This window comes from Verruconis gallopava (assembly GCF_000836295.1).
Source record: "Verruconis gallopava strain CBS 43764 unplaced genomic scaffold supercont1.33, whole genome shotgun sequence".
In the NCBI taxonomy this organism is placed as follows: Eukaryota; Fungi; Ascomycota; class Dothideomycetes; order Venturiales; family Sympoventuriaceae; genus Verruconis; species Verruconis gallopava.
The window spans coordinates 105,506-130,650 of record NW_015622169.1 but is presented as its reverse complement, the minus strand read 5'-3'; the positions used below and the strand labels follow the sequence as shown (position 1 = coordinate 130,650).

Here is a 25,145-nt window from a genome sequence, read left to right as displayed (position 1 = left end):
GGGATGCAGGGAGCGGCTTTAGGCCATCCATTATTACTGTGATAGTTGCCGTAAACAGAAATCAATTCTAGCGTTCCGAAGATTATCAGCAAGACTGGAGCTCGGGGAATAGTGCGCTCAATACAGGTCTAAAGATGGAACCTGGGCTGTTCAAACGGGACGGCATTGTTCAACCTGCATCGAGCCGAAGGACGGGAGTTTTCGCCACTCTTGATAGGACTCACTGGCCCCCACGCCGCAAAATGCCGCTCGATCTTTGCATCTGCTCGCAGGTCTAGCACGTTACTCTAGGGCAAAGTCGCACTTGGGTTTCCCAAGCAGTCTCTATTTGGTGTGCTCTTGATGTCACCTTGCCCGAAACCTGAAGCCAAGTTGGCGGGCTGCGTTTGATTTTCGTTTGGCTAGACCTGACGAGGCACTAGTGGGCCAGCAACGTCTCCGGAGGGTTAAATAGTACAGTAGCGATGGTGGTATCTAATGTTCTCTTGATTACTATCGTCTCAATCGATTCATTCAACAAGGAGGAGTTTTGAGCGGTGCGCAATGGCCGAAGAATCGGAGCGGCCTCAACTCGATCCTTCGCTTCAGCCAACTGATTGTTCCGCTTCTTGGACTGATCCTGCGGCTGGACCGGGCGCAGAATCCTTTGGCGCAGCCTATGAAGGCGTCTCGTTGACCTCAGAGTCCTCGATCGCTGGAGGAGAAACTGCTCACCTTGGAGGCGACGGCTGGTCTATTGTTAGTAACGATCAACTCATTTGGCGTCGTACAGAGCACTGACCTCGTGCAACGATTAGGCCGACGATGCAGAAGAAATTCGGAGCGAGGCAGAGGACTCTGCTCTGGGCGACGACGTGTACGTTTTATCTATTCTGGCGAGTTTGAGTGATTCCAGTCCGTATATTGATTCATTGCAAAATGCATCAGCCCAGAATCCACGGCTTCCCTAAGGTCCAGCCTGTATCAAGGTGTTCAAGAAAATGGCCGATTCTACCATAAATACAAGGAAGGAAAGTACGTGTTGCCGAGCGACGAGGTACATTTTCGATACTGATGTGAGGCCCCTCGCCTTTGCACTGACAATATATGCAGAAAGAGTGGGACAGACTCGATCTTCAGCACCATCTCTTCCTTATGACCACCGATATGAAGCTCGCTCTGGCTCCCATAGTCGGTGACCCGGCTCACGTGATAGACCTCGGGACTGGCACCGGGATTTGGGCTATTGACTTCGCAGAGACGCATCCCAACAGCCAAGTGATTGGCGTCGACCTGTCCCCCCAGCAGCCCGAATTTGTGCCACCAAACTGCAGATTCGAGATTGACGATGTCGAGGAGCCGTGGACGTGGAACCAGAAGTTCGACTATGTGCACGCACGCATGATGGCAAGCAGCATTGCGGACGTCCCCAAGTTCTTCAGACAGTGTTTCGAGCATACTGCACCAGGAGGCTGGCTGGAGCTGCAGGATACCCACTTTCCTCTCACGTCGCAGGACGGCACGCTACACGAAGGCACGGCGCTGTATCAGTGGGCGGAGAAACTTGTTTCCGGGCTAAGGATCTTCCAAAGGGAGATAGCGACGCCGAGATACAAGGCACTCATGGAAGAAGCGGGGTATGTGGATGTCACAGAAGTGCAGTTCGTGTGGCCCCAAAACCCCTGGCCCAAGGATAAGAAGCTCAAGGAGCTTGGGAGGTGGAATTTGGTGAACATGTTGGATGGTCTTGAGGGGTACAGCATGGCACTGTTGACACGTGCGCATGGGATGAGTCCCGAAGAAGTCCAGGTGTTTCTTTCAGACGTTAGAAAGGACATGAAGAATCCAAAGATTCACAGTTACTGGCCTATGTGAGTGGGAATGGTGGAAAGACTGGTGTAAGTTTCAAGCAGGTACTGACCGCAACGTAGCTATTTCGTGTACGGACGCAAACCTTGAGCCGCAAAATGAGCGGGTGGTGTGACGAGGTTCCATGTTTCTCTTTTTGACAGGTCTTGGTCTACATTTGATATACCCCAGGAACAGAATTTCCAGTCTCTATCTGGGAAAGGGCGAACGTCTGGTTATGAACATTCTCAGGAGCTGTAACGTTAATTATTTAAGTAAGAGTTCGAATAGATGACGGGCATGTATATGAGACGGCTAAAATGACTTTCAATTGACGATAAACAAAGAATATATGATAGGTCAAGACTTCCTGGGTATCTAAATTTGTCACAACCAAAATGCGTACAGCAAAAAGCAACATCTCTCTATGGCCATATTCCAAACGCTGCCACTAGTCCAGCTACAGGACTGTGAGACAGTTAATTTCTGATAGAAGACGTTCTAAGCATTTTCGTGATGATATGCATATCTTTGAATGCCTTCACGGCTAGGCATACCAGCCTCTTCCCCTTACTTGCACACTTTCTTCCTCCCTGTTGGGAATCAATGGCGTGTCCACTCTCAAAGCCGCCTTGAATGTCAGCCAGCTTTCGTAGTCCAGACTCAAAATCGCTTGGTGTCTCATGGCTCCTTTATTTCTGATCTGTTCTTCAGTTTTCTTCTCCACAGGTCGTATTGTTGGGAAACCAGTGTCCTCGTCCACGCCAACGCGCACAAACCCGTCTTTAACAAGAAAACTAATGTAAAACAGGTTCTCAATGGTTTGAGCAAAAGAATGGGGATTAATCGCGAATTTGAGGAGCGGGACTTCCCAGTTCATGGCGAGGTTGTTGCGGCTAAACAGTGCGCGTGCTTCCTCTTCGTCCATGTCTTCTGATCCTTCCGCCTCAACTCGTGCAGTTCCGTCGTCGCTGATCTGCTGAAGAAGAATTCGGATGCGTTGGCATTGACTTGTCAGATTAGATGATTCATTCTTTTCAAGGTCCGCTTCTTTTAGTTCTTCAGGCCGAGAGACAACGGTAGATTGATCTCTGCGCTGAGTGGCGCGCCGTTGGGTAGCGCGTACGCGTTTCTCGATTGATAAGGGTCCGAGGAGGAAATTCGGCACTGTAGGACGTCTGTTGGTGGATATACAAGCTCGTTCTCCAAGAACATGCCAGTCAAGCGCGTCCCCATCTGCGGCATCGTCATCTTCGTCGTCAGCTGCATTTCTCCTATGTCGTCTAGCTTGTGTCGTTGCCGGCTCGTCTTCGTCACTACAAAGTGCGCGTCCGTATCGCATGAAGGTCATGCATTTCGAGACAAACTCATCTATATCTATACCTATCGCGTTGTTCCCGAAAGCAAGACGTCTAGACTTCTTCAGAGTAATCTCAGAGGCGTTGAGGAGAAATCGTGAGTCCATAGTCGCGTCTGCCGTTTGCTTGACATTATTCATGAGTAGATTTTGACGATCTATGAGGCTCACAATCTCAGTCCCATCCGTGTTCAGGAACTCGTCCGCTCGATCTGAAAAACTGTTAGCTGTAGCCGACCTGTACGTAATCCAGAGAACCAAACCATAAAGCTCACGCGCATTGTTGCGCAATCCCTGACGCACTCTACGTCTCTCTTCCGGATTCTGCTCAGGATCATAATACCGCTTGTCGTCGTCCTCGTCATCCCTGAACATTGTGGGAGCTGCTGTAGACTGTTGAGTGTTGACATTCCGCCTTTGTTCGCCTAGTCGTCGCTTCTTATTGGTACTTGTCTGAGGTATCGAGGTCCTCGAATCTAGAAGAGTACGCTTACTGCCAGACGCCGCCCTATTCGTCCAATGGTTCTCCTTATCTGAAGAGAAGGACGCGCCTGGAGTCTGTGATGGCGACGCGCTTTCTAGCTCGGAAGCCATTTCTGGTGTCTGGTCGCGGGAAAGCGATTGCGAGGGGGTGCTCAGCCGCGCATTTAATCGCGCCATCGTGCCAGTATAGGGCTGTTAAAGGGAGTAAAGTGTACGGAGGCCGTAGGCCGAAGAACGAGGCTGCGATAAAAGCACACGAAACTGTTTTACATATGACTGTGCTAATCAAGGACAATCAGGTCATGGACTTTAGTCGCTGATCTCGTCCTTCATATACGTGAAGCGAAAAGCAGAAAAATAACAGTCGAAAATGAGAAGGTGAACGGCTGCACTGATCAAATCGTCACGTCGCGTATCTTGCACAACAGCACAAGCACCGCGGTGGCCAAGGCGGCGTCGGGGTCCTGCCTGGAGGATGACATAATTTGCTGCCTTGTGGCCTTCTACTCTTTCTCAACTTCGATATCACGAGGCCAGTGTCCACGTAACTCGTCATCCGCTCACTTAAAGATGAACAGAACTCGGTCTGAAGGTTCCTCTCACTGCTTGATTCTCCGCACGCCAACTGCTTAGAAGGAAAAAGCGGCTTGTCGGGAGCCGGAGGCGAAAGAAATCAGGTCCGTAGCAGGTTCGAACATGAGGATGCAACACGCTTCACGGGCGAACTTTTGAACTTCGCTCGCTTCCTGTCACCATTCAATATATAGAGCTGAGAAGCTGTCAAGTAACTTCCGGGGCACTGTTCACGATCTCCGCAATGGAATCTTTCTCATTTGCCATCTCTGCAGACTTGCAGATTCCAGTCCGAGTGAAGATGTTCGTGGCCATCCCAGATAGGATGCTGTGCGAGGATTACTGACTTATGGCTACAGAAATGAACTCGAGGGTTACGAAAAGTCTATCCCGTTGTCAAAGCTTCTTGAGAAGCCTGAACTTCGACATATTGGCTCCAATACCAGGTAACATGAGATGGTTTTAAGCAACAATACCCGCCTTGCTAACATTACAGATAGTCCGCATTCGGAGTTGTATATCACAGCTCGTCTTTGGGCTGATAGCAAGCCGCTCACTATCGAAGAACGAACACCGTACAAACCTTTCAAGAACAAGCGAGTTTGGAACGAGTGGCTTGTCTTTTCTATTAACTATTCCAGCATTCCCGTAAATACTCAACTTGCTATCACGCTGTGGGATCTATCACCTGCTGGGGGTGATGGATCCAGAGGCCACTACGTGCCCTTTGGCGGAACGACTATACCATTGTTTGATGATAAGTTCATGCTGCAAACCGGGCGTCAGACATGCTACATACACAGGATGAAGCCAGCCGATGGATTTTCTTCTAGTACCACTCCACATGTATTGCCAGCAAGAAAGCAAAGTAATGGAATCAGCGCAGCCCAGGATGACACCGATGGGGAGACAATGGAACTAAGCCGAATCATGGAGCTGATGAAGAAACAAGAGCTTGGCGAGCTTCCGGAAGACAAATGGCTCGACCAGCTTGTGTACCGCAAAGTCGAGAAGATGCAGACGAGCGTGCTCAAGAAGCGGCTGCAATTCAAAAATGTTACCACAGACGGTGGGGTCAACGGGTCTTTGAAAAATAACTCTTCCTCGCCTACCGGTCGTGATGGAGGCATATATCATCTCTACATCGAATTTCCGCGCTTCGATCATCCAATTGTTTTCACAGATAAGGAATACCCTGCTCCACCTGTCTCTAACATGAAGGGTTCCATGCACCAAGACGTTCGGCTCAAACCGCCGCCGGAAGTCTCACTAGGACCGGGTATAGACGTCGCGAACAATCCGGGTGAGGACCCGTCGCTCGGTCCCCTAATAAGAATCTACGATCCCGAGTTGGGATTCAAGAGCAACCCAGTCGAGGACAAGCACAGAGCTTTAATGCGTGGACATAGATCCGCTCTCGTGGACCGTGATCTAAAGCCAAATGCGAGAAATCGAGACGACTTGAACAGGATCATGAGCTATGGAGCAAATCGACTGTTGACAGACCAAGAAAAGGATATGATTTGGAGATTTAGACATTTCTTGACGAGAGATAAGCGAGCGCTCACGAAGTTTGTGAAGTCCGTCAACTGGGCTGATCAAAAGGAAGCTCGCGAAGCTTCTCAAATGTTGCCTAAGTGGACGCCAATCGATGTGGACGATGCGCTTGAGCTGCTAGGACCAAATTTCGATCACCCGGCTGTTCGAGCATATGCAGTGGACAGACTGCGGCGCTCAAGCGATGATGAGCTCTTGATCTACCTGCTACAACTCGTACAAGCTTTACGCTACGAACGCCGCCATGACGATGACAATAAGGAGGGTGAAGTCATTCCTGATTCGTCTCTCGCTTCATTCTTGATTGGCCGAGCGGCTCAGAACTTCAAACTAGGAAGCTATCTGCACTGGTACCTCATGGTCGAGTTTGAAGATCGTAGTCCCCAGCAAGACGCACAGCGTGAGCTCTTCGGACGAGTGGAGTTCGACTTCATGAACGAGCTTGTCAAGACCGCAGAAGGAGAACAGTATCGCAAGTTTCTACTCAAGCAGGGCGAAATGATCAAAATCCTCTCCAAAATTGCTGGCGAGCTGCGCGACTCGCGGCAGACAAGAGAGAAGAAGATAGCGAGGCTGAAGCAATTTCTTGCAGATCCCAAAAACGAGCTTGTGACTATTGATCCTCCGGTGCCACTGTTTCTGGACCCAAGTGTGTCTGTTGTGGGCTGTTATCCCGAGGAAGCCAACGTTTTTAAGTCCTCCCTGAGTCCACTCAAGCTGGTTTGGAAGACGTCTATTGGAACGAAGTATCATATGATATTCAAAGTTGGTGATGACTTGAGACAGGATCAGTTGGTGATTCAAACCATTATGCTTATGGACAAACTCTTGAAGAATGAGAACCTCGACCTCAAGCTTACACCGTACCATATCCTAGCCACTTCTCCTGTTGCTGGTGCGGTGGAATTTGTACCCTCCACGCCGCTTTCTGAAGTCGACAGAACTGATAGATCAATCCTCAACTTCCTAAGGCGGCACAATCCAGATCCAAATGCACCTCTAGGCGTTCGCAAGGAGACGATGGACACTTACGTAAAGTCGTGCGCTGGCTACTGTGTTATCACGTATATTCTAGGTATTGGAGATCGACATCTCGACAACCTACTCCTCACTCCAAATGGTAACTTCTTCCACGCCGATTTTGGCTACATCCTTGGCCGCGATCCCAAACCATTCGCTCCGCTCATGAAACTTTCCACACAGATGGTAGATGGAATGGGAGGCCCGGACCATGAAAACTTTAGACAATTTCGTCAGCACTGTGCAACTGCTTACCTAGCTTTGCGGAAGAGTGCCAATCTTATACTCAATTTGTTTGCGCTCATGACAGAGTCAAATGTTCAGGATATTAGAAACGAGCCAGACAAAGCAGTATGGAAGGTGGAAGAGCGACTACAGCTTGAAAAGGAAGATATGGAGGCTACAGCTCACTTCGAGTGGCTGATCGACACAGTGAGAGTAGCCTGGGCGCCGAAAGTTATCGATACTTTCCATACGTTCACGCAACAATTGAGAGGATGAAGTGATTATAAAGTCCGATTCATCATCCTTGTGGATACGCTCGTCGACACGTCTGAATTTCTCCTTCGAAATAGAGTTGAAATCGTCATACCATGCTCTGTTCGAATGTGGGATATCAGACTGAAAAATCGTGGTGGAACAGCTCGGGCTGGCAGTTCAAAGCGTCGGGTTTGGGCCGTGGTGGTTGTGGCCGAACACCAGCGACCCCGCATCCCTAACCCTCAGCATAGCCGTATGGAGCCCCTTAGAAAAAGACAAGCGTCCAAGCTTCGATCAAATAGCGAGATTTTAGTTTCACCCTCTGAAGGTGTTCGATACGTTTTGCATTTTGCCATTCAATCGATATCTCAGTCTTATTCTCACTATGTCATCTGCTGGTGTCTTGTTGGTTTTCTCGAAACCGAAGGCTGGTTTTGACGAGGACAATTACAATAAATGGTACTCTAAGTTCCATATCCAGGATGTCGTTGCATCTGGGCTGTCGGATCTGGCGGTTCGCTACAAGAACGTGAAGTCCGACGCGAAATGGCCGTACTTGTGCTTGTACCGGCTGCCTGATGTCGCCAAGATGCAGGACCACGCCGTCCTTGGTTCCATTCCAGTCAATCATGAGTTGCTCCCCGGTGGTGGACCCTGGCAAGATCACTTGGAGACTGACATGCGGGTTTTCACGTTGCTGGACAAGTATGATGGTCGGGATTCTATGGATGGTAAGTTGTAGAGTTTGGCGTTTAGGTCGATCCCGGTGCTATAGACACCGAACCGAATTTCTCCGTTTCATGTGCGAGATTGGATTGAACGTAGCCCTAGATCCTCCGAGCACGTAAAGAGAGCGGTGGAGTGCTGGCACAACTCGGATTGGGCTGCACGATCAATGATCTAGGCCTTTTGGCTTATGTTATCGCAGGACCAAGAGGCAAAGCGCTTCGAACCGTATCCATGGAGCCTGGAGAGGGTAATGATGAGGAGCTTAATGATTGGTACCTCAAAGAACATTATGAAAAGCTCTCCAATGTCCCTGGGTATCGACGATCAACCCGCTACAAGCTTGCCGACACAAAGAACGAGGATGGATATCCACGATTTTTGAGTCTCCATGAGTTCGACTCTGTAGACATTCCAAGCGCCAGTCTGAAGGCTACGACGGAGACGGAATGGGGTCAGAAAATTTTCAGCTCTCTGAAGAGCGTTGGGTTGGACGCGTGGCAGGAAATTGCTGCAACCGGGGCGACGGAGACAAAACTGTGAGACGGCAGGCAGAATGTACAACAGCGTCAGCTGATATCCCACTATACCGCCTCTTAAGATGCGTTTCGCCGCTGAATCAGCAAGTGAAATTCTAGTACAACATCCCACCCTGCTCTGAAAGCATGGCAAGTTCTTTTGGCGCATCCCTAAAAGTGCGTAAGAAATACTGCCCTAGAATGTCCCGGGAACCTGCCTTATGTCCCCGTAGCCCTCTTTCGTGCTTTGATTCAGACGCCTATCGTCATTAACCCCTTGGCCACGTCCATGGAGACCTTTGGATCTAGACTGAGCTGCAAATACCAGACCGGAGATAAGGGGAAGTCCAGGGAAGGGACTAGGGCGGATGGGCATCAACGAATGCAAGAAAATGTACGATGCGACATCACGTGGTTTTACGACTGGACGAACGCACAAAACTTATCCTAACCTCGTAACGCGATACGTGACCGGGTTTGTTATTACTATGTGTCTCTATGTAGCTATTTCCGAGCCATTGTCATTGTTTCCAAAAGGAGTGAAAAATGGTTCATCATTTGAGTGCGTTCGCGTGTGTGCATGTCTGTCGAACATAGGCTCGAAAGCCGTGGCCGACGAGCTGCATGTTTCGCTGCCTGCGCAAGGGAGGCAACGAAATTTAATATATGTATATATATATATAAAGAGAAGATGCAGGAGGTATAGACATCGCCGCGTCTATAGGAGAGACAGTTTTTGCGCCGTACAAATGCTTCATTCCGGATTTTGTTCAAACAATCAAACAAAAAGTACGAAGAGGTTGGTGACTGATGATGTTGGTGGTATATCTTTGGGATGAGGATTACAAAGAAGGGGAGAGAAAGCCAAACCCCCACCTCCCCTCCATGATGGATTGACGTGTCTATAGTTTGACCATCTGCTGCAAGTTCCGGACGATGGGATGATCCGGCTCGTAGATGACCTCGATCTCGATCTTGCCCGTTTTCTCGTTCCACCGTCGGATGGTGTACAGCGGCTCGGCTTCCGGATCGCGAGGCGGCGTCTTAACCTTGCGTCGGAGCGGGATGGGGTCGTCCTCGCCTTGGAAGCAGAAGCCAGGGTGCAAGACGGCGAGGAGCCCGCCCGCTATGATGACAGGTATGGTCTCGAGTCCGACGACGTACTTTTCGGAGGACATGAGGAAGCCCTTCCAGCCTTCGGAGAGCTCCAGGACCCTGTATATGCTTCGGAAGAAGATGAGGATGCCGGAGATGGTGAGCGACGAGATCAGCCACTTTATGCGTTTGCTTTCTCTCAGGCCGGCGGCGATCGGGTCCTGGTTCAACACGCCCCACCCGACGTTCTTTTGAAACCTCCACAGCCGGAATGCGTAGTCGACCGCAAGAGTGAGGAACAAGAGCAAGGTCAAAGCCTGGAAGGACAGACCGCTGATCATAGTGTAGTTGCCCTTATCGGGAAGCTCTTGTTGCGACGCGTAGTACGCCGCCAGTGCTCCTCCCATACCTTGCAAGAACAGCGAGAGGATGTCACAGACAATGAACACCCGTGGGATCCACAGCGGAGGGATGCGCGAGAGCTCTCCAGAAAAGGTGATGACCAGACGTTGGAGTGAAAAGTATATACCCGCAGCCATGAAAGTCGGTGCCAGCGTAAGGCAGACCATTTGCATGATGTACGCGGCCTGCGTCCACGTTAGTTCATCTCTTCGTTTGACGGCTCAGACGGTCACGCCACGTACGTCGCTGAAGGGGTAGGCATGGGCGTATACTCTCGCAACGAACCCAAAGACCTCCATGAGTTCCCCAACAAAGATGACCGCGGTGTAGGTCCTGAACTTCCGGACATAGATACCAAGTAGAAGGACGGTGATTGTGTAGATTCCGAAAAGGCCGGCGAACGCCGAGTTGAGCGGTACATCAGGCAAGTAATTCCAGAAGGAGAGGATGAGCGGACAGGTGTCGACGGTGCACGCATTGCGACATGCCGTTCGCTCCGCTTTCGTCCCTTGAAGACATCGGATAGCTTCGTAGAAGTTCGAATTTGGATCCGACATGTTCTGAGGGCGCGGTTTAGCTGCTCTGCGTGCCCAACCTCAAGGCGTGGTGAGACTTCATCCAAAGAGTGATTGTGGGGACCGGCCACGCAAAGTTGCACGACAAAGCAGAGATACGAGTTTGTCGAGTTGAAAATTGTCTTGCAGCTGTTCGATCGGCGACGGGCATGCGCTAGAAGGGGCGCTCGACCGTGTTTCCTCCAGGCCTTCACGGATAGGTTTGCGCGCAGAGTGCAAAGCCTGCAGACGACCACGGGGGCACAGACGGTAATATAGGGACAGATGCTAAGAAACCAAGAACGCTCCCGCTGAGCGGACTCCCAGAACCCCAGGAGCACAAGGGTACCTTTATTTTTGCGGGGTGGCGGCTCGGTAAAACGACGAGGTGGAGCCTATATACTCAATGTTACGAAGGGTGTCGGACACATGTTGCTGGGCTGACGGGGATATATTGCCCAAGCAGATTCCCACGCCACGATAATTAAACAAGCGCTTGCTCGATCGGCCGGGCCTTCCAGTGCGCCGCAAGTGGAACGTGTTGGAATTCGGCAAGAGTAATGATCCCCGCGTCCTTGAAACGGCAAGTCGCCAGGGCGAATCTTTTCACCGGAGGATTGAGGTCAGTTTACAAACGTTCGATTGGTCGAAGCGCTGGCTGGGTGGCGTCGACACGGACCTGTCGAGTATCTAGATCCTAGCGCAGATCTGCTGCAGAGTAATCGAGCAGGAAAATTGCATTCAGGCATGATTGACACGCGACACTTTATTCAGGATTCGAAAAGGAAATGCAAACAAATTATGCAAAACAATTTGCACAATTGCAACATCTAGGCCAGCGCATCAAGCACATTACACAGTGCGATGGGTATATGTGCCAAGTTTATTACAAGCCAGCTACCATGCGCATCTTGAGAGCCAGAAGAAACTGGTCGAGTTGGGGAGCCCTAGGAACTCTGTCAGATGGGTTGACAGATTACCGAAAGATGGATCACGTCAATTGGCTATTCGCGCCTTACATTTGAGCTTAACGAGCGCTTGTATTGGTCCCACAGTAAGATGTTTTGATTCTCGAATCAGCCAGTCAGTAGCAGCATGCAACATGTACATCGTTGGCGTTTGATTCTAGGAGACACATTGGCAATAGGCACGTGGCATTCCGTCGAAAGTGCCGAAGCCGTCTCTCGTGTTGCAGTCACTCCACACTCAGGCCGCCCCGACAGGGACGCACAAGAGACCTGGAAAAGGCAGCCCCTCTGTAACGACGAGCGGCGCTCGCGCCTCTCCGCAGATACCTTGAGAGACTTCAAGAATCCATGCGACTCTCGTCGTCCAGCTGGCAGACGGCACAGACCCTGGCTAACCTTAGCAACTGGTCCATACATCATGCGTGAAGCAGGCCATATACATGCGACACCAAAATACCTTTGGAACTCTGACAAAAATCTCCATGATGTGTGCTAGCGGCCGTACCGGAGCTTGCTTCAACTTCTTTGTGTTTCAAAGTCGATCAAACGGGCTTGAAATTTTGGAAGAATTTCCACAGATTGTATGCCACACAATCGGACACAATCGTCCCTCTTCGTCTCTTTGTTGCCTTCGTATTCGTCCGGCAGAGGCAATGGAGAACAGGCTCAAGGCAGGACGGATTGTACACATCAGACGGTCGATCCGGGGATCCTCCAGTCAATGCTTACCGTAGCTGACGTCGTCCGGCAAGCCACGCATCGTCGCCATCAAGATTGTCGTCATATGAACCCGGCGAGCAGGAAGGTGATGGGCTCTAGCTATGTGTATCAAGGCTGAGGGTATTCCGGCTCCAAGCAGCTTGTGCTGGACGGCACGAGTCAGGGAAGTGCGGAGCCGGTGATTTCGGTTGGTCGTGATCGCCCGGACGTGCTCTGAAACAACCAATGGGGCGAGAGCGGGGACCAGGCGAGAACGACGTGGCGAGAGCGAGCAACAGTACAAGTAACAGGGGAAAAAACAGCCAGGCTATTCTGCAATTTTTGCATGTGCTGCGCCGAGGGCCTTGCGCCTTCTAGAAGCTCTCCCGGCGGACAAGATGGATTGATAAGAACCTCTAGCTTGACCCGGTGCGCGACTGTTTAGCTGCGCATCGCAATCTGTTGTCAAGCACACTGCTGAACTGACTGTGCAGCGAAGCCTGCGGTCTGAATCACAAACGCTTGACATCTCCGTGGTGGGTGCTCATGGTCAGTGTGTATTTGATGGCTCAATGCAGACAGTTAGCCGTGCCAGCCGAACGGAGCGACAGGCTGCGCCTGGAGTGCCAACAAAAAGATTCGCTGGGGTCAAAACGGAACAAGCGGGTGCTCCTCGTGTGCTGCAGTACTGCAGGTGCTGCGGGCTGATGCTTTTTATTTTGTAGAAAATCGATGGGACCATTTGTCGTGTCGGCCTTGGACGTGGTTGTTGCAATCGTCCGTTGATGCTTGCTCGCGAGACCACACACTGAGGGCCGGTCCCGTGATATCGAGGAAGAAGCTGAGCCTGTCTTGACACTGGTCAAAAATACCACAACGCCGATCACTCTGGCTGACAGAAGATGGCGTTGCTGAAAGGCAGCCTCCTACCAGTCGACCGCCTCAGCTCAACAGCATCTGCTCGACCAGCGGACAGCTGGCCTCGTGTTCTCGGCGTGCTTGCTTGACAGGCAAAGCGCGAACCTTTCTGCTCCTCTGCGATCCCGGTGGCTTTGGAGGTTATTATTAATCGCAGACCAAAGTCCCCATGGCGCCGCCGACGTAAACCGTGGACATTGCATTCGCACTATGCACGTCCGACCCCGCGAGGCCTCGTGATGAAGAAAGGCCCAAAGTTTGCTGTGTCTTTCTTCCATCTGCCCTCACGGCCCTGAGTCGCGCCTCTGTGTTGCGCCGTGCCTGTCGCAAGTCCTTGTCTCTTGCTTCCCCGTATCTTTTTTTCCTACACGCTTCGTCCGTTCTGCTGAAGGTTCTCGCCAGCGAATCCCGTCGGCTGCGCTGCGTTGTTGCTGGCCAACTCGCCCAAGCTCGCCAGCTTACCCCAGAATCCAGCCTGGCACGCAGCTCTGCGCAGTGCATCCGAATCAGCCGGAAGCCTACGGCAGGCTGACCTCACGAGTGCGCGCACCTGATTCTGACATATTTTTTGCTCGTTGCTCTCGGCGCGAGTGGCGGAAGGGAGAAAAGACAAGCTCGCGTGCTCGTCCTGCCCACCACGTCTGACAGTTCAAAGTCACACAATGCGGCACGAGGATGAGGCGTTCATGCGGTACGTAGTCGGGCAGAGATCCTGCGTGCACACATATCTCGCAACGTACGTGCTAACACAACTCACACACTGTAGAAGGCTCAGCCTTGGTCTTACCACCTTTGCTTTGGTCCTCTCACTTCTCACTACCTATATCCTTCAGTATATGCCCAATGATCCTCTGCATCTTCGAAGGAACTTCACCATCTACTCGGTGTTTGTGCTGTTTGTCAGCGCTGCAGGTTTCGTGGGCGCCTGGACGGCAAGTACTACCGCTGCTCTTTTCCTTCAGATTTCGATGCTCATCACGAGCACGTTGGCCTCTCACCCAGACGTCACTTGTCAATTCGCCCGAAATGGCTAACATACACCGCAGCGCAATCCGACCCTGCTTTCGCTCTTCGCCTCCCACCTTCTGCTCGATTCAATCTTGTACCTGATTCCAAGAGTCATTCTCCTCAACTTTTCAATTTCGCTCCCTACACTCCTCTGCTCTCCCTCGTATCCCTCCACACGCAATGACGAAGTATACCGTGTACACCAGACTCAACGTGTTGCCCAACGCTTTTTGTCCAGCAGGCGGTGTCGCAGCGTGTCATGGGCGGTAGAATGCTGTGTCGTGTCGGGCGCTCTGCTGGCCATGATTTTGCAATTCTGGCTGGGCCTGAAGCTACGGCGGTACGCGCAGTACTTGGATAGGCGGGCTCTGCAGGCTAAGATGGATCGCGAGGCGCGCGAGAAGGCGATGCGGTAACCTGAAGTATGCTAGATACCACGTGTCTGCCGCTTACCAAAGAAGAATAGGGAGTTGCACATGTTGACCGTGCGGAATAAGAAAAGAGCTTGTCCTGAGAGGTCAGAAAATAAAGCCATATGTGTGCTGCAGAAGACATATGAACTTTAGGACGGAAATTGTGAAAGAGTAGCATTGAATGATGGGGAAGACAGAAAAACAGGCGAAGACAAATATACCCATATCAATAGTGGCGTTAAAAGAAATGATACCCTCGGCGCTGTCACGGACGTGGCTGATAAAATGCAAGAATTGAAACATGACGAATTCACGAAGTCCGTCTCTTTTTAAGCTTGTGATGAACGATTTGTACGCTTTCTGTGAATTCCATGCTCCTTAATGAATGCTTCACGTCTGGTACCACCTTGACGAGGAATGTCTGGTTCATGCAGGTACACCTTCGCAAACAATACCGTGCCATAGGCAAAGGGCAAGCATAAACTGTATTCCTATCGCCCCGCGGGTAGCGAGCGCTTCAACTTCACCCATCCTAAGCTATAGAAAGCGTCGTTGAGGTATCGGAGGGTCGACAGAGGTGTGTTGAACTTGGAAAACGGACACGGAGCCATCGTCGTACCATTCTTTAACAAGGAAGTGCCCATTCTCGCGCACGACCGCGTACCTGCGTGGCGGTTTTTCACCGAAGTCCATCAGCCTGCCGAAAAAGCAGACAGGCCTGACACCACAGAAGTCGCAGTTGCAGCAGCGATAGGATCGCTTGCGAGCTCGACATGCGGATGCAAGCCCAAAGGACTTGCAGTGCATGCACACACTCAGAGTCCGTGTAAACCAACGGCGCGACCAATCTTTCCTTACGCCCAAAGCGTGCTGGATGTGACTAAGAAATGTCTCGCACGCGTTATAAAGATAGATGAAGCTTGAGCGATGGTGATGGCAGATGTCTGCCGCTGTAGGGACCATTCCCGGGCCACCTAGCCTGTCAAACCCGTGTCGAAGAATGTACTCAAGATCGGATTTGTTCCGGGTGACGGACGGTGGTGCGGCAGAGTCGAAAGTCTCAACCGCATATCGCTGATCGCACACCACACAAGTGCGGCGGCCGATCTCATAGTCAAGATGTCGACTCACGAGCCTCCAGTAACATGCGTTCAGACTGTTGCTCGGACGCTTGCTGACGCCGTGCTGCCTTCTCAAGCCTTGGTTGAGCGACTTGCACGTCAGGCGAAGAGCGAGCTTTGATGCATCATCGGCATAAGAATAAATCAAGTCGACCAGTTCCAGCGGGAGGCTTCCCATCCGTGCGGCCATCAGGGCTAGAAAGAGAAGAGATAGCCAGTTGTGGCATGTAGACAGCCTACGACAGTAAATCGACGTGTTCGATCAGGGCGACTTTGGGATGTCCAGAATCAAGTCGCACGCCAGCAATACAAAGTCGAACATACACACACCCACCCACAAATAGTGCAGGCGCGAGGGGATATCAAGAAGGCACGAGCTCTCCTGTTCGCCGCACGCGCCTTCCCAACCTGACCACTGGTGACACACAAGAGCGAAGGTGCGGGCATCGGTGCAGCAAGTGACAAGAGTGACAAAGGGCCTGATGCAAAGTCAACCACATCCATCCCAGAGGACATGCTGTTCACGGCTTGGGGAGCCGCAGACAAGCTGGTGCGGGAAGCAGAACAAGGTGGTGGTGTAGCGGTCAAAGCAGCAAAGGGATGCGCCTGAAACTGGCAGCGTCTCCTGACACCTCGCGGGTCTTTCGCACAAGGAAGAGCACAAGAACGAAAAGCGTGCGGACGCATCTTGAAGACTGACGCTGAGCGAGTGGTTTCATTCCAGGGTAGATATGCCTATGGGATATCCTTTTGTGCGACATTGTCAGGATCATAGGGCGGCGCTTGTGACCTGCGTGAGCATGCTCACCTGCTCAAATGATGGCCGCTGCTCATGGTCGCCATCCGTAGTACTTCCACCATCGTAGTTGGCATACAGTCTAGCTAACTCTTTAAGACCAGCTTTACAGTCAACTTCGAATCTGGCAGATGGCCTTGTCTGGATCCGATATAGATTCTCATCGCAGCGGTAACGTGACCGAGATCACGGCGAAGACAACGCACAGAACGCAGACTTTTGCCTGCATACGTAGAGCATCGGCTCGACGAGTTGCTGCTCGGAAGTTTGACAGATGGAAAAGAATCTTCAAGACGAACGCGACTTTGCCGCTCGACAAAATTGATGGCTGATCGTTCAACACGAGATTGCGTGAAGGATGGATCGAGCGTATAGCACACGACGAATGGGCTGCACGTCCAGATCTGGCTGACCCTCACGCTCCTGGAACTGGCGGATGCTTACAGCCCTTCGACGGCGAGAACATTTGCCGTCGACAAATGGATGAGAGTTCAGCAAGCCCTGCAAGGCGTGCAGCGATTACCCGGAGCAGAAGAAAGGACACGAATTCCACACAAACCACATCCGCGCAACCATGCGCTTGGAGTGTTCCCACCCGGCTGGCTTGCATGCATGCATGTGCAGACCGTTCGTGCGCAACCGGGCGTTTCTTTGAACAAAGCCTCCCCCCCTGCTTCGCGCCTTTTCTGCCCGCTTCCTTGGGTGCCTTTTGCCGAAGCGGATTCTTATTTACTGCTAGCAGACGGTTTGGCGAACCGTTCTGCACACGAAGCGCACTAAGCGCAAAGGGTCTGCCGGTGCAGATCCGTTTTCTTCTTCCTCGCACTGCAGGAGGGGATGGCTTTCGTACTAAGAAGTGCGACTACGCAACCAGCGGCCCCAGCAGCGTCTTGATGGGGTGCACGTCCTATAGCTTTGATGCGCGCGTGTGGCAAACCCTCTTTTCGAACGTGCAGGTACCTGAAGGCGACTTCGGGCGGATGCTGGACGAAGATCAAGGCCATGTGACAAGCACAAGTCTCAACCGGCTCCCGTTCCAAGCAGGAGCTTGATGCAGCGATCGTGCATCCGCAATCCACGTTTTTTCTCTGTAAGATGGGGCGGGGCTGGCTTCGCTGCCTTCGTCGGGAGGAGAGCGACCGCTGCGCACCATGGCCGTATGCCATTCTTGGCCGAGGCCCAGAAAGGCTGAAAGACAAGGCGAGTATGGAGGCATGATCGGGGCAAAGGAGAAAACGCTTTTACCGCGAGAGTGGTGCGAAGGAGGGGTCAAGCGTGAGTTGGGCGACGATGCGCAAGTAACTTAGTGACTTGACAGCGTTTGGAACGATGTTGCAACGAAACGCAGGCTATCAGCGCGTCAGCGCGAGGGAGCGTGGAGAGAAACGGCAAGGGTGTCTCGACGAAGGTGGAGTATCAGAATCAAGAAGGGGAAGGCCGAGTGGGGAACGTAGAGACATGCGAATGCGGGTGTAGTTTGGTGTCTTCAGCAGACGGACGTCTTGGGTTGACGAGGACAAAAAGCTTTTCACAGCCAGATACTGGTTGCCAGCGGCCAGACGCGCGGCACAAACACAGATGGCGGCGATTTGGACAAGTGTGTCCCTTTCTTCACACAATGTTTAAGCGATGGCAAGAAGGATGATATTAATATACTTGGTGACATTGGACGCATGGCCAGGACGGGACGATCGTGAGAAGCCGGAAGCAGGGCGCCCACCAGGAAGCATTAGCCCGTTGAAGCATGGTGGTGGGAACTAAGCGAAGACTGGACAGCAACCTGCTGGTTTGGTGGAAAAAAAAAATAATGAAGAGCAGCCAGTATCTGCACATCACACCATGGTGTCATCGAGGCCGAGCGATGCGCGACGATGGGCCAATTGACCGGGCCAGCTCTCTGCATGCCATCTGCATGAGCGGCATAAACCCAATAAGGACGAAGGCAAAAAATGCAACATGACTGAATGCCACGGGGGCCCGTCGCGCGCGATAGCAGGCACAAAGTGCATGCCAACATGGACCAAAAGAGCGACGCACTGGCAGTGTAGAGGACCGTACAAAATACGATGAAATAAAAAATAAAAAAAAAGGTGGCCCAAATCGTGGGATGAAGGCTCATTTCCGAACGCAGCGCCTGCGCCAGTGCTAGACGACGACCACCACCACCATCCCCGGGGGCGGTCCCACGGCAATCTCTTTTGAGCAATTCCCTCCTCTGTTTCAGGACATCTGTTGACTTTTTATTTTTTTTTAATCTATACGTCTGCTCTCCGTCTGTTGTACTATCCGATCCTTCACCCGCCCGCCGCCACCACCACCACCACCACCACCACCACCGATCGCATCCCTCCTTAGCGGCTGTCCTCTAAGCGTGTATCCGTCTCCGCGCGTCGCTGGCCTCCGGTCTCCATCGCTCTATTTGGGGGACGTTGGTGAGAACTGCGAACCCAGAAGCGCTGCTCCTCATTGCCTCCTCTGCGCTGTTCTCCTGTTGCCGCTCTTTGCTTCGCTTTCACCACAAGGTACGTACACGCACAGCATCAAAGCAGAATCCCTGGCCGCCTAAACCGCCCGATGTGAGGACGGGTTTTCTTACTGGCCTGTTGTCTCCCCGAGGTGTGTCGCGGGCGGAAATGCCGCTCTGCTACCACTAATTTACCCGCTCGAAATTGTTTCCCTTGGGCCAGTAGTCCGTTCCCTCCAACAAAAACCCGTCCTGCCGTTCGCAAGCTCTTTTTGCAGCCTCTGGATTTTGGGCATCGTCCTTTTTTTTTCTTTCCTTTTTTTCCCCTCTTGTCTTTCTTGCCCTCCTCCCTCTCTACCCGTGCTGCATCCTTTTGTCGTCTGGTTTGCTGGCTAACCTTCCTTTGCGCCATCCAGCGGCAGCACTTTCCCGCATTCACCTCTCCCGGTCCCTTCGTACGCCCGCGTCAAAACCCCCCGGAGAAGCGAACGAACACAACCCCTCTCTTCTCCTCAGAGTAAAGCGGGTCACCACGTGTCCTAGATCGCGAAAATGGCATTTTACGATAACTCACAGTGGTCGGCCGCTCCCGGGCAGGCACAGCGGCAGCTGAGCTGGGAACAACAGCCGCCGTCGAGATCTGGGACATCCTCTGTCGGTGCCGCCCAGGAATCAAATGCTTTCATCTATCAACTCGCCGAAGTGGAACGGGCAATCGATAATCTCGTCAAGAGCGGCAAGATGCCCTTTGGTTTCTACGGTAAGGACTCATACCAACCAGTGCTTGGTTCATTTGGATGCCTTGTGGCGTTCAGAACAACCTGCTCGAATTTGTTTTCCCTCTTCGCTGAAGCAAAACATCATCGTGCTAACAACAGCGCAAGGTGCCCCCATGTACGGCCAACCCGGCCTTCATCGGCCCCCCATGCCCGGTAGCGAGTTTGACCGTCCTCAATCATCAGGTCTACAAAACTACTACCAAGTCCAGCGCGGCGGCAGTCATCGCGGGCCATACGGAGGTGGTGAGCAGGCACAGGCTGAACAGGCCAAGCGACGGATGGCAGCACAGCGCGAGCGTGAGCTTCGCAATTATCATCAGGAACAACAGTATGCGAAAAACCTGTCTGGCCCCAAGTCGGACCGCTCAATGAGTCCCAACACAGGCATGAGTGAGGAAGAGCGTCGCGAGCTCATCGCACGGCAGCACCGCGCGCTGTACGGCGAAACGTCGAACCTATACGAGAGCGCCGCGACGAAGGGCAACGGCAGGACAAACAGCCAGGACGCTAGGATACTGACGGGCGGGGCGCGTGGAGCCAGCCCACTGGCGTACGACCCATTCAGCGCACAATCGAGTGGCGCGGTCGACGGTGCAGTTCAGATGCCTAGTCGTGGCGACGGTTCTGGCGTCAATGCAAACAAGGATGGCAGTGCAAACAACTCACCGGCACAGAATCAGAACCCGACCTTTGGCTCTGCCAACCAGCAGAGCGATCGCACGTCCAACTCGTCCCCAACCGGTGGCTCACCACCAGGCGGCAGCAAGGCTGGTCCTGGCGCCATCGGCACCCGGCCCGCGGTGACAAATGCACCCGTTCAAGGGCTTCAGAAGCGGTCGACGACACCATTGCCCTCGCCCCTGAGCTACGGCTTCTCGGCCAACGACCAAAATAACAATGAACGCTCCACGTCTGCGTCTTCAAACCCACCACAGGAGAAAGGCAACTACAGCACCGCCGGTTGGGGTAGTAGCAGCGGCGTCTGGGGCAACAAGGGCAGCGGCCTAGGTGTCCAGGCTTCCGTTTGGGGTTAATCGCAATGAAAAAACAAGAAAAACACCAATTCTATTGGGGTAGTAGCAGGGCGTTGATTATTGTTCGAGCCTGTCAGCGATGAAGTCAGGCAATAAAGCAAAAGAGGGCGAGGAGTTACTTTCATTTCACCAGGAGGTGGGACATATATATACACGTATATATGACTGGCTGGCTGGTTTGGTTTGGCTTTGGTTCGGCCTGGGTTCGGTTGGAGTCTTGCGCGGATGAAATCTTTTGTCTCACTGGGGGTTTCTTCCACGAAAAAAGAAAAACGCGTGTCTTGGATATGGACGACGTGTGGTAACGCTGGCTTGCATGGCGGAGTTGCATGTTTGCATATCTTGGGCTGGGCAAAACGGGTGCCGCTGTATTCGATATAATGTGTGAGCTCGGGGACGTGTCAGGGGCGCGGTTGCGAGTGTTGTGGACATTGGTGCTGTGCATTGCGTGGCTGTTGGTTCCTCGTTACCGGTTTGCTTGCTGGTTCTTCCATTTTGCTTTCTCTCTCCCCCCCTCTCTTTTTTTTTCGGACGGTGATCTGGAGACGGTGTTTGTTGGGTGGTTATACCCACAATTCTTCTGTTTTCGGGGTGTTGTTCGAAAGCCTCCTTTGTTTGGTTCTGCGTCTTTGGTTCATGGGTTTATGCGGGCATCATCGGGTCGGTCGCTCTTGTGGTTCAGCATAGTCGTTGCGCCTCGCTCACCAAAACCTTCCCCTCCCCTTCCGTTTCTCATGGCTGGCTTATACCTTGCATTCAGTCGTCAATTCTTCGTTATCTGGGGCGCCATGTACTGGTATGGGCTTTTTGGGGGCTTTGCAACCACGGTAAATCGGAAGGATGGGTTTGGCGGAGGATACACAGAAAAATACGACAACGACGAAATTCTGCCACGCTGACTGTGCACAAGCGCCTTGGCTTTCGTACAATTTGTTGGGTTTCATTTGTTCACTTCCTGCAGTGCGTGGAGCGTCGAGATAGTGGCATCATGTGGTGTTGTAATATAAATTAGGCGACGGAAGAGGAAGGCGGAAGCCGGAGACGGGGGACTAAGCTGAATTGGGCGTCAAGCTGTGGTGCCTGAGGCAGATATTGCTCGCTCCATCCCTTGTCCATGCGAAGGCCAGATTTCAGCTCGTCCATGATATTGTTCAAGGGACTGGCCTAAAGTGTTGCCAGCCAGAACACCTTACACGCACACGCACACACGCGCACGTACAGCACTTTACCCTCCTCCTTCACTCCAATTGCAATCCATTGGAATTTCCCCCCCCGTTCTATCGACTCTCCAGATCCTTGCGCCGGCCAAAATGGTACGTTTTCCCATACGCATCTGGGGGGGTGTGAAGTGGCAGTTACATCACTCTACGTGGAGCTTTCGCTTTGCCGTACCTCCGCTGCAGTCGCAGCACATCTCGGTCTTCTCGTGGCCGCGGTCTATGTCCATCTGAAGAAGATGGCGCCGTCGTCCTGAAGCTTTGCTTTGACTAACCGACCGCGTCACAGTCATCCCCCCGACCAACCTCCCCCGTCAACACGGCCTCCACCACCGCTCGCCCATCCTCGCCAAAGCCTCCTGGTGGCCCGGCGACGGCCATCCGACGAAAGGCCGCGGCAGACTACAAGGAAAAGACCGCCAACCAGCGGCCGTCGAGCACGCGCGCGGCCGGCGCGGGAGGCTCGTCGAACACCATGCTTAAGTTGTACACGGACGACTCGCCGGGCCTGAAGGTCGACCCGGTCGTGGTGCTGGTTCTGAGCGTAGGATTCATCATCAGCGTGGTTGCGCTGCATAGTACGTCGCCCGCGGGCTAGGGGAGCAGGTGTCTCTCTCCTCTCCCTCCCCGTCTCCGTGAGAAGCACGAGAGTCGACTTTGTTTGCTAACGCCACTCCACCCGCAGTCATCGCCAAGCTCACCAGGAAGTTCAGCTCGTAAGCGTGGATGGGCGCTCCACTGCGTGCGGCGAGGACGGCGCAATGTTTCTCGCCGCCCGCCATGTCGCTTGACCGCGGACGCCAGCCGTCGGGAGGGCTCGAAGATCCTGCGGGCGGCCTGGAAGGATTCAGCGTACTGGTTATTTTTCTTGTGGCTGTGAATGCGTTTGTGTGTCTGTGTCTGTGTCTGTGTACTTGAAATTCAGCGGCCATGGGCGGAAAAATGCGAGCGAGGGTTTGCATCATTTGGGGGGGCCAAAAATTCTGGGATCAGGCATGGCGAAAGGGAGAAGCTTGCAATCGTGCTTCTTTTACTCTACCCAACTGCGGTCGTGTGCGCGTTGTATCATATCTTGTCCCACCCTGAGTATCTTTGCATAATTCCGGCGTTCCGTTTTCTATGCATCCGGGCTTCTTCCGATACTCTCTCTTACCTTCTCAGTTCTTTTTCTGACCTTACGAACACGGTGAAGACTAAATTATATCATAGGAAGGGGTGGCAGACGGGTTTGTTTGGTTTCCCCCTTAACGTCTTACGAGGAGCAACGGTGTCGTCAAACAGAGCAAGACACAGAGAAGAAGTTGGCGCAATGGCAAACATCTTACGTGGGTTTGTGTGTGTGTGTGTCGTTTGAAATGAATTCTACGCTAGAAGATGGCAATCGCGTTCGGAGGCGACGCCGCCCCGCCCTTCAAGTTGAGCGGCGCGCTTGTGAGGAAGAAGCTCCATCGGTTCTGCTTCTTGCACTCGTCTGCCAGAGCCTCTAGATCCCACATCTCCCCTATGGGCATCCCCCATCCAGCAATGCAGTTGTCATGAAAAGCTGTTCGACGTCAGCAAAAGAGGTGTACAAATCTCGAGTTTTTTTTTTTAATTTATTTTTGTTGTATTTCGTGCCGCTGCTCCCGCAGCAGGCAACGACGCGGGTTGGAGGGGGTTTTGACTTACAGTAGACGGGATCCAGAGGCGCGGTTTCGAAGCCGATGCTGTCGCCGGCGACGGCGGCGAAATGGTTGTCCCACAGCCACGCGATGGACTCCTGGTTGGCCTCCATGCCGATCCAGGCGCTGCCGTGCGAGATCTTCTGCGTGCGCTCGTCCTGCGAGTGCTCCTCGTACCATTTCACCCAGCCGGAGCGCATCAGCAGGATGTCGCCCGGCCGGATCTCGATCCGCTTCTCGGCCACGATCGCCTTCACCGTGTCCAGCGGGATCTTGTACGCCGTCATCGGGTCGTACGCGATGCCGCGCTCCTCCGCGTACGAGGCGAAGTCCACCAGGATGCCGCGCCCCACGATGCCGCCCGCCTTGGACCAGTGGTCGACGCCGAGGTGGCAGCTGTCCGGCACCTCGTCGTGCGCGAGGCCGTTGTAGTACAACCCCGTGGCCTGGTGCGCCCAGTGTCGCTGCCCGTCCCACTGGCTGCCGGCCTGCGTGTTCACGCTGATCTCGTCGTCGTAAGAGAAGAAAGGCGGCGTGCCCAGCTCCAGGGCCTTCTTCTTCCAGTCCACGAGCCTGTGCTGCAGGCTGCTGCGCCCATATCCAGGTTGGTGCTGCTTCTCGAGGCCCCAGTTCAGCGACACGGACACGCCCGTCTTGATCTCGTCACGTGCGGCAAGAACGGCTTCTGGCGACAGCTTGTTCAGCGTGCCCAGCTCGTCACGCTTGCCATCCTTGTCGAATAAGCCCCATGCGAAGCCGTGACTGGAGACGTTTTGTTAATTCTTGTAGTCCAACCGGGTTCGAATCGAGAGGGGGTGTGGGCTCGGTAAGGTATGCATGGTGAATGAGTTTCGACCTACGGCATTCCTGGCACGGCAGGCATGTCCTTCCACAGCGGCAAGTCTGATGTCTTCATTGTCGAAATGGGCTTGCGAATACTATTCTTTTCTTTTTCCCTAGCCTGCCAAAATTGCTTAGGATGGATTAAATGCATCGAACGTATAGAGCAACGGCAGAACGGCGCTGTACGCCCCTCCCTCAGCGGATGTCCTTTTCCATGGATTCTTTCCTGGATGACCTATCGATTCGTACATTTTTTCTTCGTTGCTAGAAGCCGATTGAACCGTTTTCCGACCTTGAGATGCAAATATAGGCGTGCGGAACGGACAATTCTAGCCATTGGTGGAAGCTGATGTGGAAAGTGTTTATAATAAGAAAAGGGAAAAATAAGCTCCGACGCAAAGTTGCGAATTGCTTTCCTACACTAAACTAAGAACATATCGTCTGCGATTTTTCGAGATATGACGATTGAACGACCCACGTCGTCTTGTCGTTCTTCTACGGCTTTACGGGACACCTCTTTTCAACAGTTTTATCGCTTCACCGGAATCAAATGCACCTTCAGCTCTGGCTTTTGCCAGGTTGAGTACGCCTTCATGTTGTGAAAGTCTCCTGTCGGATCCCATTCATGCATG

General features: G+C 52.7%; 11 protein-coding genes across 13 annotated transcripts; 6 read left to right on the top strand and 5 right to left on the bottom strand.

Moving 5' to 3' along the window:
- Nucleotides 1-543: 543 nt before the first annotated feature.
- Nucleotides 544-2,182, top strand: PV09_07834 (uncharacterized protein; the record flags this gene model as incomplete). The annotated part of the gene is made up of 5 exons (XM_016361650.1): nucleotides 544-738; nucleotides 798-856; nucleotides 928-1,036; nucleotides 1,093-1,850; nucleotides 1,911-2,182. The coding sequence occupies 5 exons, from the start codon at nucleotides 544-546 to the stop codon at nucleotides 1,936-1,938; spliced, it is 1,149 nt and encodes a 382-aa protein (XP_016210510.1). The 3' UTR covers nucleotides 1,939-2,182.
- Nucleotides 2,142-4,068, bottom strand: PV09_07833. Of its 2 annotated transcripts, XM_016361649.1 has the most exons (3): nucleotides 3,679-4,068; nucleotides 3,448-3,609; nucleotides 2,142-3,396 (listed from the first exon to the last, which is right to left on the bottom strand). In XM_016361649.1, the coding sequence occupies exons 1-3, from the start codon at nucleotides 3,842-3,844 to the stop codon at nucleotides 2,375-2,377; spliced, it is 1,350 nt and encodes a 449-aa protein (XP_016210509.1). In that variant the 5' UTR covers nucleotides 3,845-4,068; the 3' UTR covers nucleotides 2,142-2,374. The 2 variants fall into 2 exon arrangements, with proteins under 2 accessions (XP_016210509.1, XP_016210508.1); XM_016361648.1 differs by having other exon boundaries at nucleotides 3,448-4,068.
- Nucleotides 4,069-4,484: 416 nt separating this feature from the next.
- Nucleotides 4,485-7,318, top strand: PV09_07832 (uncharacterized protein; the record flags this gene model as incomplete). Its single annotated transcript, XM_016361647.1, has 3 exons — nucleotides 4,485-4,543; nucleotides 4,600-4,686; nucleotides 4,741-7,318. The coding sequence occupies 3 exons, from the start codon at nucleotides 4,485-4,487 to the stop codon at nucleotides 7,316-7,318; spliced, it is 2,724 nt and encodes a 907-aa protein (XP_016210507.1).
- A 364-nt stretch (nucleotides 7,319-7,682) lies between these two features.
- PV09_07831 (uncharacterized protein) lies at nucleotides 7,683-8,566 on the top strand (the record flags this gene model as incomplete). Its single annotated transcript, XM_016361646.1, has 2 exons — nucleotides 7,683-8,028; nucleotides 8,226-8,566. The coding sequence occupies 2 exons, from the start codon at nucleotides 7,683-7,685 to the stop codon at nucleotides 8,564-8,566; spliced, it is 687 nt and encodes a 228-aa protein (XP_016210506.1).
- A 447-nt stretch (nucleotides 8,567-9,013) lies between these two features.
- PV09_07830 (uncharacterized protein) lies at nucleotides 9,014-11,342 on the bottom strand. Its single transcript, XM_016361645.1, has 2 exons — nucleotides 10,281-11,342; nucleotides 9,014-10,223 (listed from the first exon to the last, which is right to left on the bottom strand). The coding sequence occupies exons 1-2, from the start codon at nucleotides 10,593-10,595 to the stop codon at nucleotides 9,444-9,446; spliced, it is 1,095 nt and encodes a 364-aa protein (XP_016210505.1). The 5' UTR covers nucleotides 10,596-11,342; the 3' UTR covers nucleotides 9,014-9,443.
- PV09_07829 (uncharacterized protein) lies at nucleotides 11,322-13,341 on the bottom strand. The gene is made up of 2 exons (XM_016361644.1): nucleotides 11,612-13,341; nucleotides 11,322-11,539 (listed from the first exon to the last, which is right to left on the bottom strand). The coding sequence occupies exon 1, from the start codon at nucleotides 11,978-11,980 to the stop codon at nucleotides 11,669-11,671; it is 312 nt and encodes a 103-aa protein (XP_016210504.1). The 5' UTR covers nucleotides 11,981-13,341; the 3' UTR covers nucleotides 11,322-11,539; nucleotides 11,612-11,668.
- A 61-nt stretch (nucleotides 13,342-13,402) lies between these two features.
- PV09_07828 (uncharacterized protein) lies at nucleotides 13,403-14,931 on the top strand. Its single transcript, XM_016361643.1, has 3 exons — nucleotides 13,403-13,868; nucleotides 13,944-14,109; nucleotides 14,224-14,931. Exons 1-3 carry the CDS (start codon nucleotides 13,840-13,842, stop codon nucleotides 14,599-14,601), a joined length of 573 nt encoding a protein of 190 aa, XP_016210503.1. The 5' UTR covers nucleotides 13,403-13,839; the 3' UTR covers nucleotides 14,602-14,931.
- PV09_07827 (uncharacterized protein) lies at nucleotides 13,967-16,918 on the bottom strand. Its single transcript, XM_016361642.1, has 2 exons — nucleotides 16,528-16,918; nucleotides 13,967-16,466 (listed from the first exon to the last, which is right to left on the bottom strand). The coding sequence occupies exon 2, from the start codon at nucleotides 15,907-15,909 to the stop codon at nucleotides 15,136-15,138; it is 774 nt and encodes a 257-aa protein (XP_016210502.1). The 5' UTR covers nucleotides 15,910-16,466; nucleotides 16,528-16,918; the 3' UTR covers nucleotides 13,967-15,135.
- Nucleotides 16,919-18,829: 1,911 nt separating this feature from the next.
- Nucleotides 18,830-21,868, top strand: PV09_07826. 2 transcript variants are annotated; one of them, XM_016361641.1, is made up of 3 exons: nucleotides 18,830-19,037; nucleotides 19,396-19,739; nucleotides 19,864-21,868. In XM_016361641.1, exons 2-3 carry the CDS (start codon nucleotides 19,532-19,534, stop codon nucleotides 20,790-20,792), a joined length of 1,137 nt encoding a protein of 378 aa, XP_016210501.1. In that variant the 5' UTR covers nucleotides 18,830-19,037; nucleotides 19,396-19,531; the 3' UTR covers nucleotides 20,793-21,868. The 2 variants fall into 2 exon arrangements, with proteins under 2 accessions (XP_016210501.1, XP_016210500.1); XM_016361640.1 differs by lacking the exon at nucleotides 18,830-19,037 and having other exon boundaries at nucleotides 19,184-19,739.
- Nucleotides 21,869-21,915: 47 nt separating this feature from the next.
- On the top strand, nucleotides 21,916-23,201 carry PV09_07825 (uncharacterized protein). Its single transcript, XM_016361639.1, has 3 exons — nucleotides 21,916-22,105; nucleotides 22,299-22,587; nucleotides 22,695-23,201. Exons 1-3 carry the CDS (start codon nucleotides 22,103-22,105, stop codon nucleotides 22,727-22,729), a joined length of 327 nt encoding a protein of 108 aa, XP_016210499.1. The 5' UTR covers nucleotides 21,916-22,102; the 3' UTR covers nucleotides 22,730-23,201.
- A 153-nt stretch (nucleotides 23,202-23,354) lies between these two features.
- Nucleotides 23,355-24,818, bottom strand: PV09_07824 (uncharacterized protein). The gene is made up of 3 exons (XM_016361638.1): nucleotides 24,531-24,818; nucleotides 23,678-24,432; nucleotides 23,355-23,552 (listed from the first exon to the last, which is right to left on the bottom strand). Exons 1-3 carry the CDS (start codon nucleotides 24,662-24,664, stop codon nucleotides 23,377-23,379), a joined length of 1,065 nt encoding a protein of 354 aa, XP_016210498.1. The 5' UTR covers nucleotides 24,665-24,818; the 3' UTR covers nucleotides 23,355-23,376.
- Nucleotides 24,819-25,145: the final 327 nt, after the last annotated feature.